At 43.4% G+C, this 18385-nt stretch overlaps 1 protein-coding gene across 2 annotated transcripts in view; it reads right to left on the bottom strand.

Moving 5' to 3' along the window:
- Nucleotides 1-18385, bottom strand: part of LOC139055903 (polyamine-transporting ATPase 13A3-like) — a 220057-nt gene that overhangs the window by 35618 nt on the left and 166054 nt on the right. For both annotated transcript variants that reach the window (XM_070533538.1, XM_070533537.1), the window contains exons 24-27: nucleotides 12250-12359; nucleotides 8504-8600; nucleotides 7151-7223; nucleotides 2152-2302 (exon numbers count right to left, since the gene is read on the bottom strand). In XM_070533538.1, coding sequence (XP_070389639.1) covers nucleotides 2152-2302; nucleotides 7151-7223; nucleotides 8504-8600; nucleotides 12250-12359 — 431 coding nt within the window. The remainder of the gene's footprint in view (nucleotides 1-2151; nucleotides 2303-7150; nucleotides 7224-8503; nucleotides 8601-12249; nucleotides 12360-18385) is intronic.

The following is an 18385-nucleotide window of genomic DNA, read 5'->3' as shown; positions in this document are numbered from 1 at the left end:
CCCTGAGCCAGTCCGGGGCACGTATTTCCCATTGCTAGTAGGTACAGCGGGGCGTGTCCTTTGTGGAGACGACAGACGTTTGCGTGCATGCGCGAGTAAGCGGGTGCGAGAGAGGAAATGTGGGGACTTTTCCACCTTGAATATACGACTCCGCCTAGGCACTACGGAGGAGTTTCTTAGAGCGTGTTGTATGCGCTTGTCCTTAGGCGTGCCGGCAGAAGTCGCAAGGCGCAGTGGCGCTGAACTTAGCATCGCAAGTTGGCTGCTGGACGCAATTATATTTATTCAATCGTGTTTTTACTAATTAAACAACGTGTAATTATTTCGCATTATTGGCGGCGCCTGCAGGACACCGAAGCGGCAACGGGGACATCAAAGCTAGAACCCGGACTGGTCTGTGGGTTGGCGCTCGCAGAGGCCTGCGCGTGCCAGTGAGGTATAAGATCGGCTGTCCGCAATAACGGACAGCCAATGTTTATGCGAACACCCCCTGGTGCGCTTCGACCTCCGCGGCCCCAACCCACGGGCCACCCTGCTTCCAGCTTTGGTCCCCCCGCTACTGCTTCGGTGCCCTGAAGATCCTGCGCCGCCTGCTTTAATATAACCTAAGGCGCTCTCGTGAGGCCTCCATTTGCCGGTTACACGTGCCCTCCTGGAGCAGTGGTTGTAAAAAATGCAATCTATCGTCGCGACTGAAAAAGTGACCCGCGACTTATACAACACCAGCCTTGCCCTTTCAGATGCAGCGATCACAAATTGGGGCATCCGTGCCTACTGCCTCACCGCGCCGGCAGCCAGCGGCGGAGAGTAAACAAACTGGACCGCACTCCGCAATGCCAGCATGCCTACGGGACAAACGGATACAGCGATACAGCACGCGTTAAGAAACCTCCCCCGTTGTGCGTAGGCAGACTCACATATTCAAGGAGCAAAGGCCCCTAGATTTTCTCTCTCGCACCCGCTTTCACTAGCGCCTGCAAAGAAACGTCGAGCGCCGTGAAAAGCACCATGCCCCGCTGTACCTATTTGGAATTGTAAAAACACGTCCGGGGTCCACCGTGTCTGCCAAAACCCTTACCTCGTGAGCGAGTGTGCTGGCGTGCATTCCAGCCCGCTGACCCTGTAGACTGCTCGAAGAGACCACGTTCAAGTAGCCGTGAGTCATGCCGACTCGAAAATTTCGCCAAGCGAGAACGATCATGGCACCACACGCACCAAATTTCGTGCATGAACAGTGTCGTGTGCTTGTGACATGGGTGTTCTTGTCACGATATATTGTTCCGTCTTCATTTGCCGCGCCTTTCTGTATATACTGAAACCTGGCTCCAGACGTTTCCCGTCAAAATTATTTTACGGCATATGCTACAACATTGCTCAAGACGCATGCACATTTAAATAATTATCACGTTGACAACAGTGAGCGAATAAGTTAATTCTCAGATGACGCCACGCTTGCATTCTCTGCTAGTGATCTCGCAAGGTTCGCAACTGACAGAAATGCCTTACACTTCTGTCACTTAAGAAAATAAGTATCGTTTTTATTGGCATGCGCTTCGAAACGAAGCGACTACATATAATCGCCTAGCTTGTTTAAGCTAATCACGTTTTATGTTCATCTATTGCTGTGTAGCATGTTGCCTGTCTCTCCTTCATCTTTTATCTGTTCATTAAAACCTCTATCTCTAATTATACAGATGCCTGTAGTGACTCCGACTGTTATCAAATAATTCCCTGCTTTTCTGACCGATACTCTAAACGTCACTTGCTCATCTCGATTGCTGACCAGCGAATGCTTCCATCTGCTCTCAGATGAAGCGATTTTTGAAGGCACGTTTCCTACAGGTCTTGCTGGGTGAAAATCGCGGCACTGCGTTAAAATGCAGTGAGTTGTTTCCGGACTTGTGCAGCCGACACCGTGCCTCATCCTGTTCCTAATACATATTTGCTCTGCCATATTTTTCACCTCAGGTAGCCGGCTAGGGCATCAAATAGCCTGGTTCTGCCATGCGCGTATCCCACATATTTCCTCTCCTGATTTTTTCATTGCATGTGAAACAAGTTAAACGCGACCACCACCGCCGATGCACGGGGCTTTGTGCCAAACGACGAATGTCGAGCCTGCGTGTTGATAGGAAGCATGGAGCAACTCACCAACTCTGGCTCTGCAGCACCTGCAGCAGGCCCACCTGGCTCAAGACGACCAGGAGCAACTGGAGAAGCAGCGAGGACAGGTTGGCTGCAGTCAGCAGGCCTCGCGAGGGTCTCGCCACGCTTAGCTCGGCACACGGCTCCGCGTAGCTCACTGCACCACGCCGTTGCCGTTATTACCGTCTCTCAATCACCAAAAGCACAAGGGATGTGCTTTCGGCCACGCTCACTAATGAGTGTCTTATTGAGATGGGAGAATCCAAAATACGTTTTACGAGTCGTCATGAGGCAACATAGCTAAATATAAAAAATAACGAATGTATAAAACAACAAAGATAAATTTGACTAAATAAAATTTTATTTCCCAACAGAAATTGTGAGAAAGGTCCAGGCAGAAAGCTGCACACACAGCTCGCCTGGTTTACTCGTATACACATGTAGCAACAAATACGAGAGTTGACAGACAGGCGAAATAAAGAAAATAATGTTCTGGAAATCTGGAAATGTGAAGACGAGCAGGATGCCCATATATATATATATATATTGTAAGGAAGATAACGAACATGCGCGCTGGGTCAGCAGCATCGGCAGCATCAAGCGCGCAGCAGAAGCTCGAGCTCGGGGACTGTGCTCGGTGCATCGTAGAGCCGGCGGCCGCTGCGAACCCTAATAAACCTCCTTTATAATTGGTGGAGGTGCGGGGTAACGTTCCACTCTACCATCCTGGAACTCCGTTCTCGGACGCTACCCTCCGCCATGCCGGACGCCGACCAGCAGACTCTTCCATCGCCACCCGTCCCTTGCGCTGGCACCGTTCGCCAGCGGGAGCCTCCCATCTTCAGCGGAACCGACGACAACGACGTTGAAGAGTGGCTGTCGTCCTACGAACGGGTGAGCGTTCACAACAAATGGAACGACTCGGACAAGCTGGCTTACGTCTCATTCTACCTCGCGGGCGTGGCCAGTCTCTGGTTCAGAAATCATGAAAGGGATATCCGAACGTGGTCGGCGCTCAAGACGTCCATCACAGAAGTATTTGACCGACCCGCCGTCAGGAAACTCCGAGCCGAGCAGCGTTTGCGTACACGCACACAGGACACGGGTGAGACATTCACCAGCTACATAGAAGACGTTCTCGATTTGTGCAGGCGCGTGAACGCTGCCATGACGGAAGCGGAAAAGATCAAGCACGCCATGAAGGGAATCGACGATGACGCGTTCCAAATGCTTCTGGCCAAGGACCCGCGCACTGTTGGCGACATCATCAGCTTGTGCCAGAGCTATGATGAATTGCGTAAGCAGCGAGCTCTGACAAGGCGACATCCCACGCCAAATGCGGCATCCCTCTGCAGCCTTACCACCGGCCCAGAACACGCCTCCCTGATAACGCAAATCAAGGATTTCGTTCGCGAGGAAGTCGCACGACAGCTATCTCTGGTGTCCGTCACTCAGGAGTCTGCCAGCACTTTGCCGTCTGATATCCGTAACGTGATCCATGAAGAGGTCGCGGAAGCCCTGCCGGCTGTTCACCCGCAGGATGTCGTGACTACACCAGTCACTTATGCTACGGTTGCTGCAATGGCCCCTAGCAGTGTGCCCGTGCGTCGCTTCCAGCAGCCTGTGCACCGCCCTCCCCCTCCCGTCCGCTGGACCACCACTGCCGTCACTAACCCGTGGCGTACGCCGGACAATCGCCCTATATGCTTCGCATGTAGGTGTCCCGGTCATGTCGCAAGGTTCTGCCGCCGCTTATATACATACATATATATATATATATATATATATATATATATATATATATATTTATATATATATATATATATATATATATATATATATAGACGAGAAGAAAGGGGGTTAACCGAGGGGCCCGATATTTAATAGTCAAATAATGAGAAGCCCCAACAAACACTGACACCAAGTACAATATCGGGGAAATTGCATGTGCTTAATAAATGAAATAAAGTAATGATAAATTAATGGAAATTAAAGTGGATGAAAAAACAACTTGCCGCAGGTGGGAACCGAACCCACAACCTTCGCATGTCGCGTGCGATGCTCTACCAATTGAGCTACCGCGGCGGCGTTTCCCCATCGACTTTCTTGGGTATTTATGTGTACTAGTAGAACCCTGGGAGTGTCAGTGTTTGTTGGCTTCTCATTATTTGACTATATATATATATATATATATATATATATACATATATATATATATACATATATATATATATATATATATATATATATATACATATATATATATATATATATATATATATATACATATATATATATATATATATATATATATATATACATATATATATATATATATATATATATATACATATATATATATATATATATATATATATATACATATATATATATATATATATATATATATATATATATATATATATATATATATATATATATATATATATGAAGAGAGAGAAAGAGAGAAGACGATGACGTGCATACAACAAATGGTTCTCTTAGGTTTACAATAAACTATTTCAGCTTAATACAGCTCTTCAAACGATCCTCCGGGGGTGATTTATTTTGGTGTCGTTGTATCACTCTCGGGTGGCAAATATCCCCATACAATCATACGTTAAAGGTTCGTAGCCCAGCTACCTATTCATATTCTCTTGAAAGCATTAACTTCTTCCCAATAGGCTCATTTGTGTACCCTAAAGGCCATCCATTATTATCTGCATGTATTTGAAAGAAGCAAAATACGCCATCAATGATTATAGCAAGGCCTGGTTCACTGAACTCCCCGAAGCATCAAAAATGAACAATCTCACTGAGAGGAGCCGTATGTCGATGAATGGCTCAGACAAAGTACTGAAAAACAAGGGATAGACAAGGTACCGAAAAATATAAAGAGAAATGCATCCACTGGAACTCACCATCATAAGCCTGCTTACGCCCACTGCAGGGCAAAGGCCTCTCCCATAATTCTCCAACTATCCCGGTCACGTACTAATTGTGGCCAAGTTGTCCTTGCAAACTTCTTAATCTCATCTGCCCCCTTAAATTTCTGCCGCCCCCTGCTACGTTTCCCTTCCCTTGGAATCCAGTCCGTAGCCCTTAATATCCATCGGTTATCTTCCCTCTGCATTACATGTCCTGCCCATGCCCATTTCGTTTTCTTGATTTCAACTAAGATATCATTACCTCGCGTTTGTTCCCTCACCCAATCTGCTCTTTTCTTATCCCTTAATGTTGCACCTACCATTCTTCTTTCCATAGCTGGTTGCGTCGTCCTCAACTTAAGTAGAACCCTTTTCGTAAGCCTCCAGGTTTCTGCCCTGTACGTGAGTGCAGGTGTGGCACAGCTGTTATACACTTTTCTCTTGAGGGATAATGGCAACCTGCTGTTCATGATGTGAGAAAGCCTGCCAAACTCACCCGAGCCCATTCTTGCTCTTCTGATTATTTCCGTCTCATGATCCGGATCCGCGGTCACTACCTGCCCTGTGTAGATGTATTCCATTGTCACTTCCAGTGTCTCGCTACCTATCGTAAACTGCTGCTCACTTCCGTGATTGTTAAACATTGCGTTAGTTTTCTGCAGATTAATTTTTAGACCCACCCGTCTGCCTTGCTTCTCCAGGTCAGTGAGCATGCATTGCAATTGGTCCCCTGAGTTACTAAGCCTCAGCCTAAGCCACTGGAACTATAGAGATATATTTGTTAGTCTCGTTGGGCGTTAGAACACAGATAGTGTTTTGTTCGAAGTGTAATTTGCTGGGTATTGAAGGCAAGGTACGATTAAACATGTGATTACCATACTTTGTCCGATATGTTTTTTTACTAAACATGGTTAAACAAGTCAACTACATTATGGTGGGCTGTTTTCTCTAGATTGCGCCAACCTAGACAATGAGTTCTCTTTAATACATAGTCGGAGTTTAAAATAACAGCAGAGTTTGTAGTTATACATGAACATTATTTGATTAATTTTGAGATTTTAGAATAATTCAGAACTTTGTACGGAGCGTTCGAATTCACCCACATAATTATCTTCTGTGGAAGGGCCGGTTCAGAGATATCTTCTGCAGCAGTTGTGGCCAGTACGAGAATTCGATAATTGAGCAAAGAGGAAAAAAGCGGATCCTACAAAACCAATTTTGCTGATTCGGGAAGATAACAGCAGTGAATACGCACAACACCAGTAATTCACGATAGCTTTCAGATTAAACTGCCGAACGAAGTACAGTAGTTCAAGTGGACCCAACGTTACTTATCTATACTCCGGCAAGGTCTTACGCAGAGTTGTACGGGTATGTTCATCTCTGTATGCATTCTGTGCACAAATATCATAATTAGTCTTAATAATTAACTGGTCAGTTATCTAACAATATATTTAAATAAGCGCGCAATAACTTTTGCAGTCAGTTGTATTAGTCGTTATACCATATGTCGCATGCAACCTGTGCCAAAAAGAAAATGTGCGCGTGTCGCATCGATTAACAGAACGAAGGTGATGGCGTAGGCGGTCGATCAAAGCTACTCGGACATTGTTTACTGTGTTTCACCTAATTACATAATTAGACATTAATGAGGTGGGGCGATGAAACAGAAATTCGCGTGCGCTAGCCGGAATCGGTTGGCGCATGACAGGCGTAATCGGACATCGCCGGGCGAGGCCTTTGTCCTGGAGTGGACATAAAGTAGGCTTATGATGATGATGATAATGATACAATAATTAATTGACTTCAGGAACATTATATTCTGAGTAAATGTGCTAATGACAAAATTGTCGACCACAAAAAAGTCACAGTGTCGGCCGAAAGGCGAAGCATCGATTGCGAGACCAAATTAGCTAAGTGACCTTCGTGCCGTCCATCGCTTCAACGCAAACTGCGCGGCGAAAACACAGCATGCACAAATGTATAAGCCATCGGCACACATAGACTCGGCGCACCTAGAATACACGCACAAATATGAGAGAGGAAACTTAAAAAAGATATGTCACCGCACTACTTACTTGTAATAGCAAGGGAAGTGATCACAAATAAGTCGACGTAGAGAAACATGGGATCTGAAAAATTTGTTTGCACCTGCACAAAAAAAAAACAGGATTAATGAAACAAGTAGCTATAAACTATTACTAAGATTGCAGCCTTAGAACGCCAAGGTTGTCTCAAGATGTTTATGAGATGTCGAAAAGCGGTTGTAGAAATTAAACAGAAAAGAATGAGTGGTACCCGCAAGCATGCTGGCATCGTGATGGAAATTCTCGCAGAACATGCAAGCCTGACTTCGAGAATGCAGTACTGTGGCAGAGGAGAGAACTTAAAAAACACCTCTTCGGTGTTCTTTTCCAGAAATCCAACTGACAGCTGGCCTTTAGCGCAGTGCCCAGGTTTTGGCTTTAAGAGCTAGAGGCAAAGCCTTATTGATGGAAGGAACAGGATGGAGCATGAATTTAAAAATATCTCGCTTTTGCTCCACCAAAGCAAAATGTAGAGGCCAGATGAGAGGAATCGATCAGGCTGTACTTTTTCTAGAGGTCACTTGATTTTTTTCGTTTCATTTCCTTTATTCATATCCCCAGCCTTTTACTGGCTTCTACAGGAGTGAATAGCGTACATAAAAGGAAGTGCATCTGCAAAAAAAAAAGTCTTTTCTAATGCATCGAAAGCAGGGGATTAAGCGCACAAGCACAAGAAAAGAGGCAAACCAAAGGAAAACGCAAACAAGCAAACGAACCACCCTGAACATGATAACACATTTATGATAGAGCATCAGGGTAGACAAGAATTACAGTTTATAAAATGTGCAGTGACTAGGATACACCTTAAGGGCGACTTGTGGTATGGTGCCTTGTAGATACATTCTGCATGCCACTTGTGAGTCGGACATTATTAAAGCTGAGCTGCTTTGCTTTCCCTTGTATGCGATAGCGAGAGCAATCGGCGCTGCTTCCGCTGTTGCAGTGCACCTAGTGCGTATCGAGGCGGTAGTGGGGCATTCTGGCTCAATTGTGACCACCAAGGTTTTTTTAACGTGCCCCCTATGCGTGGTACACGGGCTTTCTTCAATTCCGGCTCCATCGAAATGCGGCCGCCATGCACAAATTTTGAGCTTCCTGGGCGCTGTTTCTGCGGCACAGCCGCAGCTGCCTCGCTTGCTGCATGCTGCCACCATGTTGCCGCAGCATATCGTTATACCGCGGAACAGGGAGATCCAGCGCAAAGCCAAACCTTGCTATCGCTGTGAATTCTTCTACCTTCGTGTGAAACTGCGAGTTTTTTCCCTTTCATCCAACCTTTCCCATCGAAACTTAAATAGCGCCTTGTTATAGTTGATCAAATTTTAACTATTGCTTGGTACTTACGTTGTAGAGGAGTATGACGGAGAGGAATTGAATGACGCTGTACAGAGAAATGAACTGGAACATGGAGAACGATGTAGCCAGGGCACACCTGCCTTCCCTAAAATGAGAGAAAGAGACGACGACGTCTTTGAAGTCAGCAATAACACTGAAAGCTTGTTGCCTAGATTTTTACGAGCTGTCGAGCTTAAATTTTTACGAGCTGTCGGAATTTATGTGCGCACCTTGACTGAAATAGGGTCGTATCTTTGTCCGTACTGTCAAATTCTTCTGATTGCTGCCCAACGACTGCTGTCATTAGCGTACGTGCTTTTGTGCATTACGGTGTGTTCATGTACATCTGCAGCGGCTATATCATTAGCGACGCCGTAGTACCATAGAGGGCTATATTTTCATATTCAATGCATTGTCTAAAAAAAAAGGCTTATGAGCGCCAGTGTTGAAAAAACACGTCTTTCAATAGCCCTGAAAGTCATTAATGACACATTGGCAAACCTATTATTGAACATAAAAGAAAAAGCGGGGTACAGATACGCATAACGAAGCCGAGTTATGGAATATTATGGGCAAAGGTCGTTTCAGATTAGGTTCGCCTTTTTTCTGCACTGCGACGGCGGAGGCCAATGTGCCACTGCTCCAGAGTTCTATGTTCGGTTGACGAGGAAGGCGACGTATTCTGCACCTCCAACAAATATGTGAGGAGTATATGTTTAGAACTGCTTACATTTAGCCAGTGGTCATTGAAGCCAGGCGAAAGCCATGATGACTTCACTGCACAAGCTTACTGTTTATAACTTTATCTTCATTTCAGGAAGGTACGAAATCATCGTCGTCGTTCGTCCCGTGGCATTATATTTACAGCCATGATTCTGTTTCTGCTGTTTTCTTTCTGTTAAATTTCTCAGTATTCTGTTATTTTTTTAGTAAGTATCAGTAGGAGTCTAGCAAGTGTTCGCTGCTTCTCCCCTTCCTTTCTTTGAAATGCCAGATTACGGTATGATTTCTGCATTTTAAATACATTTAAAACGACAGATAGCTTTACGAGTTGTCGAGGATGTGTGGTCTTAAAGGCAAGCATAGAAAACACGCACGAAAAAAGGAGGATAACGCAGACGTTGATTCTGAACTTATGGATTACTAGAAAAAAAAATTAACGCATCCTCTCGGAAGAAAGCTTTAAGTAGTTTTGTTTGAGACAACACAGTGCATCACCCGTTTCTTAGTACTTATCAGGCCGTGTGAAAACCGGGACTTTCGGCGCCTGCATTATGGCAAAAGGTCGGCCTTTGAGCTGATGGCGGGACCCACTGTTGAATAGAGGTGCGCCGCCATCCCGGCACCAACACAATATTTGATGCACGTTAAGAACTTGGCTGGAGGGTTAGGAAGCTGAAGAGTGCTTATTGCCGGAAGGTAGGGCAGTTGCTACAACGATTTTGTGCCGCTTCTGATGCTAAGTTTTTTTTTCCTTCCAATCACTCCTAGGAAGCCGCAACCATGTGAGTGCGATCAGGACACAACCTGTGGGACACATTTGGGAATATTGCGTGCGCTGAGAAGTTTTGCTCCGGCCGTCCCATTCAGGGTGCTCCCCAGCAACAAAATAGAGCTTTAGCGTGTCTGGTATTCGGGCAAACGCAAACGGACTGGGTGGTTTTTCGGATGAGTGGAGAGAGAGAGAACATTTATTTGTGATGATATGAGGTGACTTCCTTGTAGAGTGGAGGCCTTAGTTCAGGGCCCCATTGGCTCGCGCCACTCCGCGTGCCCGCCGGATCAGCCGTCGCTGCTCTTGCGGGACTAAACTGGTCCGCGCAGTGTCCCAGGAGGAAGGTGAAGGAATAGGGGAGTAACCTGGAGGGTGTGGGCACTCCCAGGTGTAATGACACACTGTGGACTTTGCTCAACAGTAGGGACAGTATGAGGGATATTGTGTGGGGTGGAAGAGGTGAAAAGAGACAGGGAAATGAAATAAGTTGAAGCTGGCGCCACGCGACGGCGTGTTCTCGGTCGAGGGAATTATGTGATGGAGGGAAGTGTCCCCTGCTATCTCTGTAATGTTGTGGAGTTTTAGTGCAGTTCAGTGGCTCTGTCGGTGCGTCGTCTGGGCTGGACAGCTCTTCAAATGGCACCCCGTTTGCGAGCTCTCGGGCTACCGCATTAGCACTGGAAACACGAATGTGAACCTGCACGGGGAAGTCACATGGCGGCGGCGAGCTCAATCAGACAAAACATAGAGCTAGCATTGCAACAAAGAAGTATATTCTACTTCGCTGCTGGTGCAAATTTTTGGCAGCGGCTTAATCGTCTTGATGCCAAAAACGTTATACCAACATGTCACCAGATGCATGTATTTTGTCTCGCGCAGTTTAAAAGTCGAAAATAATTCGTTAGCTTCTCCTTTTTATTCAACTTGCAACTAAATATGGGAAGCCAAAGATTTTTGAAAGAGTGAAGGGAACTGCATAAACGGGTAACGCTTGGTTAGTTTACAAATATCTTTTGATGGTAAAAACAGCGCACGAATGACACCAGATAGGAGAACCGGAAAGGACAAACACTGAGAAGCGCTTTGTGGTGTGCGTTCGTTCAAATAAGGTAGGAGGTCACATTCAAAAGTATTTTTTTTTCACCCGAGAATGATTATTATATTTCACAATTTCTGCATTCTAAACATTTGGAAACACGTTGCAAAATAAATTATATTCCCATATTGATTAGTTCGGGAGTTAGGGCGAATTTTCCAACCAATACCCTCGTATTACGAAACTTCAACGACATTGCATTGGCTCCAAAAATCAGTATTGTTTATTTTTTATGCATACTAAACAGTTTCTTTTCTTCTATGTTGTCGAGGGAAAGTCACACGAACAAAACGAGGCTCTAGTCATCTCATGGGGCCTCAGCTGGGAACATGGTGCATTTTAGGCCCCTACGTGTTGTTTTTGACATAGTTCACATGGTCTGAAACATTTCTTTACGTTTTTCTCGAAACTAGAAGTTACGCTACATTATGTTACGCAATATTCGATAACTTCTTTTCTTAAGGAATATTTCGAAATGAAATATTGCACACTTCTTTCCCCTTTAGAGGTGTGTATAACAAACTAGGACAAAATAAATTGATGCAACGTTTCTGAATTTACCGCTCAGTTTGGAAATAAATTTGCTCCAAATGGGCACACTTCTTCACTAGGCTTAGTTTTTCCAATGCTACTTCCTTAATATTCATCACATTACGTTCATCGTAGTTAATTGCATAGGTTCCATAACTCGCTACATAAATGCTAAAGCTTTACTCAAATCAGCAATTCATTGGTTACTTATTGCTGGCGCGACTAGCACATTTAATACATCTTATGATAGAAATTACCTGAGAAAAAATGAAATGCATAATTGTTTATTGCACTGTAAATAGTTGGGTAAGCATATTCAGGAAAAAAAAGGTATGTCAAACCTGCATTTCTATCTTAAAAAAAAAAACTTTCTTTTTTGTTTATTGCCTCCCACCTTAAAGCTAACAGCTCTGTTTGCTTACTTCAGCTGTTTTCGGCGTTAGTCGATGGTCTAACTCAATAAGAAAAACGTTCATTCATTCGTTGAGAAAATTCACATATATAGACTATCATCGTCGATGGTTTTTGTACAATTTCCTTTTTTTTCTGTCTGTCACTGTTTTCTCAGCTGTTTTTCACATCAAATTAGTGAAAGTGATTTGCCAGTGAAATGCCATCGACGGCACAACTCACCTGATGAGAGTCGGCACACAAGCAACGCTGGGAAGCCTTGAGGTGAAAGGAGCGGCTACGGAGGCCTCGGCTTCCGACAAGGAGATGCCCACATCGGCCGCCTTCAGAGCCTGAGCGTTGCAGGGTTTATAACTTTTGATGAAGGTTGAAAGAGAGCTGTAGAGGAACCGGTCAGCCGTTCGCATCTATACTACAGCATTTAATTAGTGACCTACGGATGAAAAAGTAGAGCCATAGGTATTGAACTATAACTTTCAATTCATTTCGCATTTTCCCTCGTTTTTTTCAGAGAGGAAGAAAGAATTCATAATGCAATGAAGGGGTAGGACGTGCAGACACGGACTCTAGAGACGAGAAGTGGACAGCACCAACGTCGTCTATCAACTGAAGGAAGCACTGAGGCGAAAAAGGGAAGAAGTCACATAACTCATCTGCGCATGCTCTGGAAAGGTAGCACCACGTGTCAATCGGGTGCACGTGCCGGTCTACGTGAGAGGTAACTGTTAAGGCATTTAATCTCTTCCTTATGTAAGGTAATCGAAAGCTGACTCACGCACGTACTTCCACCATCATTGATATGCCATGCCTTGACCATAAGACGCGTATCTTCATTCGAATGCCTGTAGAATATCGCGCATTCAGCTAGCTCAGGCGTGCAGCTACAATCTTGGAAGTCTTGGCAATTTAAGGAAATATTAGAAGGCAATGCACCGGTTACCGACATTTTATGTTCCATTAGCTTCTCATTGATACACCGCCCCGCCCCGTTTGCCCTACGTAGAAATGGCCACAGCTAAACGGGACTTTATATAGCACACCCATACGACAGTCAGTAAAAGTGTTGCTCTTGGTGTGCGTCCCTGGAGAAATATCTGTTCTTTCTGTCTTTCACCTGCTCCGTTTTCTCTGAACGGCAACGCATATCTTACCTAGCTTATTGGGGGTGGTGGAAACAACATGAACAGCATATCTACTTGCAACTTTTTAAAGCCTGTGCGATACTGAATGAATGCAACGAATAGCCACTACTATTTTCTTGCTCTTACTGCCTTCTTGTAATCACGTCCGTCCCTCTAGAAATTTACTTCCTTAGGTGTTCAGCCACAGTGGCCACTGCTACGCTAGGATACCCTGTTTTTAATAGGTGGTGGACTTGTGCATCAAAACTGGCGCTCATTTTGTGCATGCACAATCCGGTGAGAGAAGACTTAAGGCGAGACATGACAATTCCGTTTTTTACTACTTTGGAATATTTGGATTGAAAGTTTAACAATGGCTTCGAAGATCTAGGGGAGTACCGCCACCACACGGTGATTTTGTTCTAATACCAATGAAATACCTAAAAACTATTACGCGTCTCTGAGGAAATTTCTCGGTAAACTTTCTCCTCCTCCATTAAGTTTAAACTGCTCACTTACTGAGGACGCAGCGGAATGAAATTCGTTCCTATTGCAGAAAATTAGGTAATCATCAACGTAACGAAATACCCTAATAACACAATCACCCAAGGCCTTCTCTAAGAAGCTGGCAATCTTTCTCAGGTAAATATAACTAAAAATAGGGGCAACCTTTGAACCAATGCAAATTCCTGATTTCTGCAGAAGCACGCTACCTCTCCACCGAACCAGCGTCCACTTTAAGTACATTGAAATAATTTTTAGAAAACCACCCGCGGAAACACCGCATCAACGAGCTTGTGACTACTAACCAAGCGTTCACTTCTCAGAATCAAGCATTAACAAAGTGAATCGCAGACATGGAACAGTACAGAAGAATGAATAACACCGAAACTAAAGGCCTTCCATCATCACAGGGAGAAAAATGCTCTGCGATCTTGAAGAAGGTTGCCGATGCAATTGAGTACCCAATTTCTTCTGGAGACATTGACATAGTTCATCGCGTGGCCAGCAAAATGTCGGACCGGAACATCATTGTTCGTTTTTGTTCACGTAAGAAGAAGAATGAATTTCTTCGCAAGGTTTTCAAAGCTCGTCTGCGACGCTCCCGGGTTGCCTTTCGTGGTAAAACAGATAGTCCCATTTACAATAACGAACACCTCACAGATGACAACAAACGTTTATTCAGCAAGGTCCTTGCACTGAAAATGAAAACGGTTGGCAGTTTTTATGGACTGAAAATTGCCAGATTAAATCCCGTAAACCAACCGATAGCAGGGTGTTCCGAATAAACTCAGGCTGATTTTCGCATACTTACGCAGGCGTAGCTTATTGTTACATTTCCTGTCCTGCGTACTGATTGCACACTCGTACCCGAATACTTTTTATCATGTCTTTGCTATCACCAACGGAAGTCAAACCGTTGCTTACATCTTCTAATGTCTCTATTCTTCATATCAATGCGTGAAGTTTGCTTACTCACTTAATCATTCATTTTTATTTATCTGCTTTCGGAAACATGGCTTGATAATGCGGATAGTAATTTATACGGTATTCATCCATACCAAGCAGAAAACTGCCATCGTATTTCGGATCGGTATGGTAGTTCTGCTATATTTGTTTCACCTAATAATAAATATAAGCGTAGGCTTGATTTTTTCTTAATATAAATCACTGTGAATTGGTATGGACTAAACTGACTTACAGCTGAATTAACACAATCTTAACAGTTTTATTCTTGGTTGTGTATACCGCTCCCCTAGTTCATCGATTCCTGATTTTCTGGGTGAACCCTCCATAGTTTCTAAAAAAATTGAAAACACCAACTTACTTCACGTCGACAACAGAAGTGTAACAGCTTACACAGACTGTCTTGCTGGTTTCGAACTGGAATCATTAATTATCTCTCCTACTACGTGTTATACTCCTGCTACCAACATGCTTCTTGACCATGCTCTAACTAACAACGCGCCAACTCCAGAATGTAGTGTCATAGATACTCAGATCACAGACCATTTCCTAATATTCGTCTCCTTTTAAGCCGAAATACCTCAGTCTTAGCCTAGCTACTTTTCCTCCAATTTCGGCCTAGATAGTTATGTTTACACTATAACAAATACCGATTGGTCTGTAATCAACTCCCCGCATGATCCCAATCAAGCTCTTGAAAATTGTTTCTTCCATCTTTATACAGGCCGTTCGCGCTAATAGCACTACGGTAAGATGCAAAAAACTTTTTAAGTTTCCAGGTAGCCCTTGGGTAACCAAAGGTTTACTGACTAGTAGGAGAAAAAAACAAACCTATACAAAAAGACTAAGAAGAAACCTTTCAATGTACGCACAGCAGCACGCTATAAAAATTATTGAAACGGTTCAAATAACTTGCGAAAGAAGTCTAAACGACAATATTACCACAATGAATTTGCTAAATACGAGAACAATAAAAAAACAATGGCAACTTCTTAATGCGTTCATGAACTTACCTAAGTCCGCTAATACTGCTGCTAAAATGAACTACAACAATTAAACTCATAATGATTCTTCTAGCACAGCAAATAGTTTCAGTGACTAGTTCTATAATATATACAGCAATCATAATATGACTACTACTTATCCCATTTATCATTGCAATCATTTTTCTTTCTCTTTCCCGTAACTGCAGATGTGGTATGTTCTATGGTATCAGCTCTAAAGAATACTAGCCCTGGCTTAGATAATATTTTTGTATTTCATCTACAACTTGTTACACCGCTTATTTCTGACACACTTTGTATTATAATTATTGATATTTTTGAATGTGGTACTTTTCCCACATCGCTTAAAAGGCCTAAGATTATTCCTGCAGATAAGAAAGCTGATAAAACGAAGGTGGTTAACTATCGTCATATCTGTATTCTATCGTCGATTAGTAAAGTTGCTGAGAAGTTATTTTGTAAGGGCGTGAATAATTCTTTTAAAATGTAATTTGTTGCAATCTTCTCAATTTGGTTTTCGCGCTGGCAGTACGACTAAGTTAGCGTTAATATTTCTAACCGGCTACATTCGTTACTCGATTGATACAGGTAACATCGGTGGCTCGGTATTCTTGGACTTCACTAAAGCTTTTGATACAAATAATCATAACATACTTTTACTAAGCTAGAAGCCCTTGGAATTACCGGTCCAGTACTAAAACTCCTAAAACGTTACCTACATGATAGAGAACAAACAGTTTCTTTTGGAAGTGCTTATTCTGATACTAAAGTTATTAACCAAGGTGTACCACAAGGGTCCATACTAGGTCCCTTATTATGCTCTATACATATTAATGATTTACCCACTTGTCTTAAGTCGGCACATTGTGTACTACACGCAGACGATACTACTATCTCGTTGCGTGACAATTTTTAACAACCTTAATCCTTAAACTATACAATGGGCTTGAGCACCATATTGCTGCCTGGTGTTCGCTTAAACATTTAATTATCAATCATTCAAACACTCAATTCACGATTTTCCGTTATAGCCAAAGAATACTACCTGGCTTGCCTGAGATAACGCTAGATCGTCATCACATTTCCGTCTCCGACTGTGTATCATTTTTGGGCATCAAATTAGATTGTAACCTAAAGTTTTCTCAACACATTGTTTTCATTAAGCAAAAGTGTACTTTAGGTATTAGAGCCTTAATCAAATAAAGAACATATTTCTCTAAATGCGCATTATTAGTATTATACTTTGCGTTCATTCCCAGTCACATTAATTAAGGCATTGTTTCCTGGGCAAGCACATATAACTGTCATATATCGTCTATTCAGCACATACAAAACCAAGCAATACGCAGTATCACTAGCAGTGGGTTTTTCCCGAGTGCTCTTCCTCTACTTCGTTAAAATAACATCCTTGTTGTAACGAACTTGTTCAACTATCATCTAATAATTATGTTTTATAAATTACTTACTCAACAGTTCTCATACTAATTCATTAATTACAGGCACCTCATCAATAACCATAATACCGGGCTTGCTCGAAACTCCAATTTTCTAATAGCTATGTTTCATTCTAACTATGGAAAAATAACGTCATTCGCTGCTATAAAACTGTGGAATGGTTTACCGATCAGCATTAAATCTTCATTGCTTCATACATTTAGTCATGCCCTTAAGTTGTTTCATATTTGTAACTAAGTTTACGTCATGCACTACGCTACATTTGCCATTTGTATATATTGACAGTTTTTTTCTTTCGTTTATTTTATTTTTCTATGTTGTATATTCACGATTGTGTTTGTTTCTTTTGGCTAACTTGCTCTTCTTTATAACATCTCTACATTGTTACTGATTGGACACAACAATCAAACCCCGGCCCTCAGTCCCCAGCAGCTGCGCAGCAACTGACCACGGCGGCGGTCAGACCTGCGACGCAGCAGAGGGTGCTAAGAATCACTGGCTCCGGACAGGCCGCCATTGGAATATGAACCTGGCAACGTTTAACGCTAGAAGGTTATCTAGTGAAGCGAGTTTAGCAGTGCTATTTGAGGAATTGGAGGGCAGTAAATGGGATATAATAGGGCTCAGTGAAGTTAGGAGGCCAAAAGAAGCATATACAGTGCTAAAAAGTGGGCACGTCCTGTGTACCGGGGCTTAGCGGAGAGAAGAGAACAAGGAGTCGGATTCCTGATTAATAAGAATATAGCCGGTAACATACAGGAATTCTATAGCATTAACGAGAGGGTGGCAGGTCTTGTTGTGAAACTTAATAAGAGGTACAAAATGAAGAGTGTACAGGTCTACGCCCCTACATCCAGTCATGACGACCAGGAAGTCGAAAGCTTCTATGAAGACGTGGAATCGGCGATGGGTAGAGTGAAAACCAAATACACTATAATAATGGGCGACTTTAATGCCAAGGTAGGCAAGAAGCAGGCTGGAGACAAAGCAATGGGGGAATATGGCATAGGCACTAGGAATAGCAGGGGAGAGTTATTAGTAGAGTTTGCGGAACAGAATAATATGAGGATAATGAATACCTTCTTCCGCAAGTGGGATAGCCGAAAGTGGACGTGGAGGAGCCCGAACGGCGAGACTAGAAATGAAATAGACTTCATACTCTGCGCTAACCCTGGCATCATACAAGATGTGGATGTGCTCGGCAAGGTGCGCTGCAGTGACCACAGGATGGTAAGAACTCGAATTAGCCTAGACCTGAGAAGGGAACGGAAGAAACTGGTACATAAGAAGCCGATCAATGAGTTAGCGGTA

The sequence above is a fragment of the Dermacentor albipictus genome, chromosome 2 (assembly GCF_038994185.2).
Source record: "Dermacentor albipictus isolate Rhodes 1998 colony chromosome 2, USDA_Dalb.pri_finalv2, whole genome shotgun sequence".
Classification (NCBI taxonomy): domain Eukaryota; kingdom Metazoa; phylum Arthropoda; class Arachnida; order Ixodida; family Ixodidae; genus Dermacentor; species Dermacentor albipictus.
This window is presented reverse-complemented; position numbering and strand designations above follow the sequence as displayed.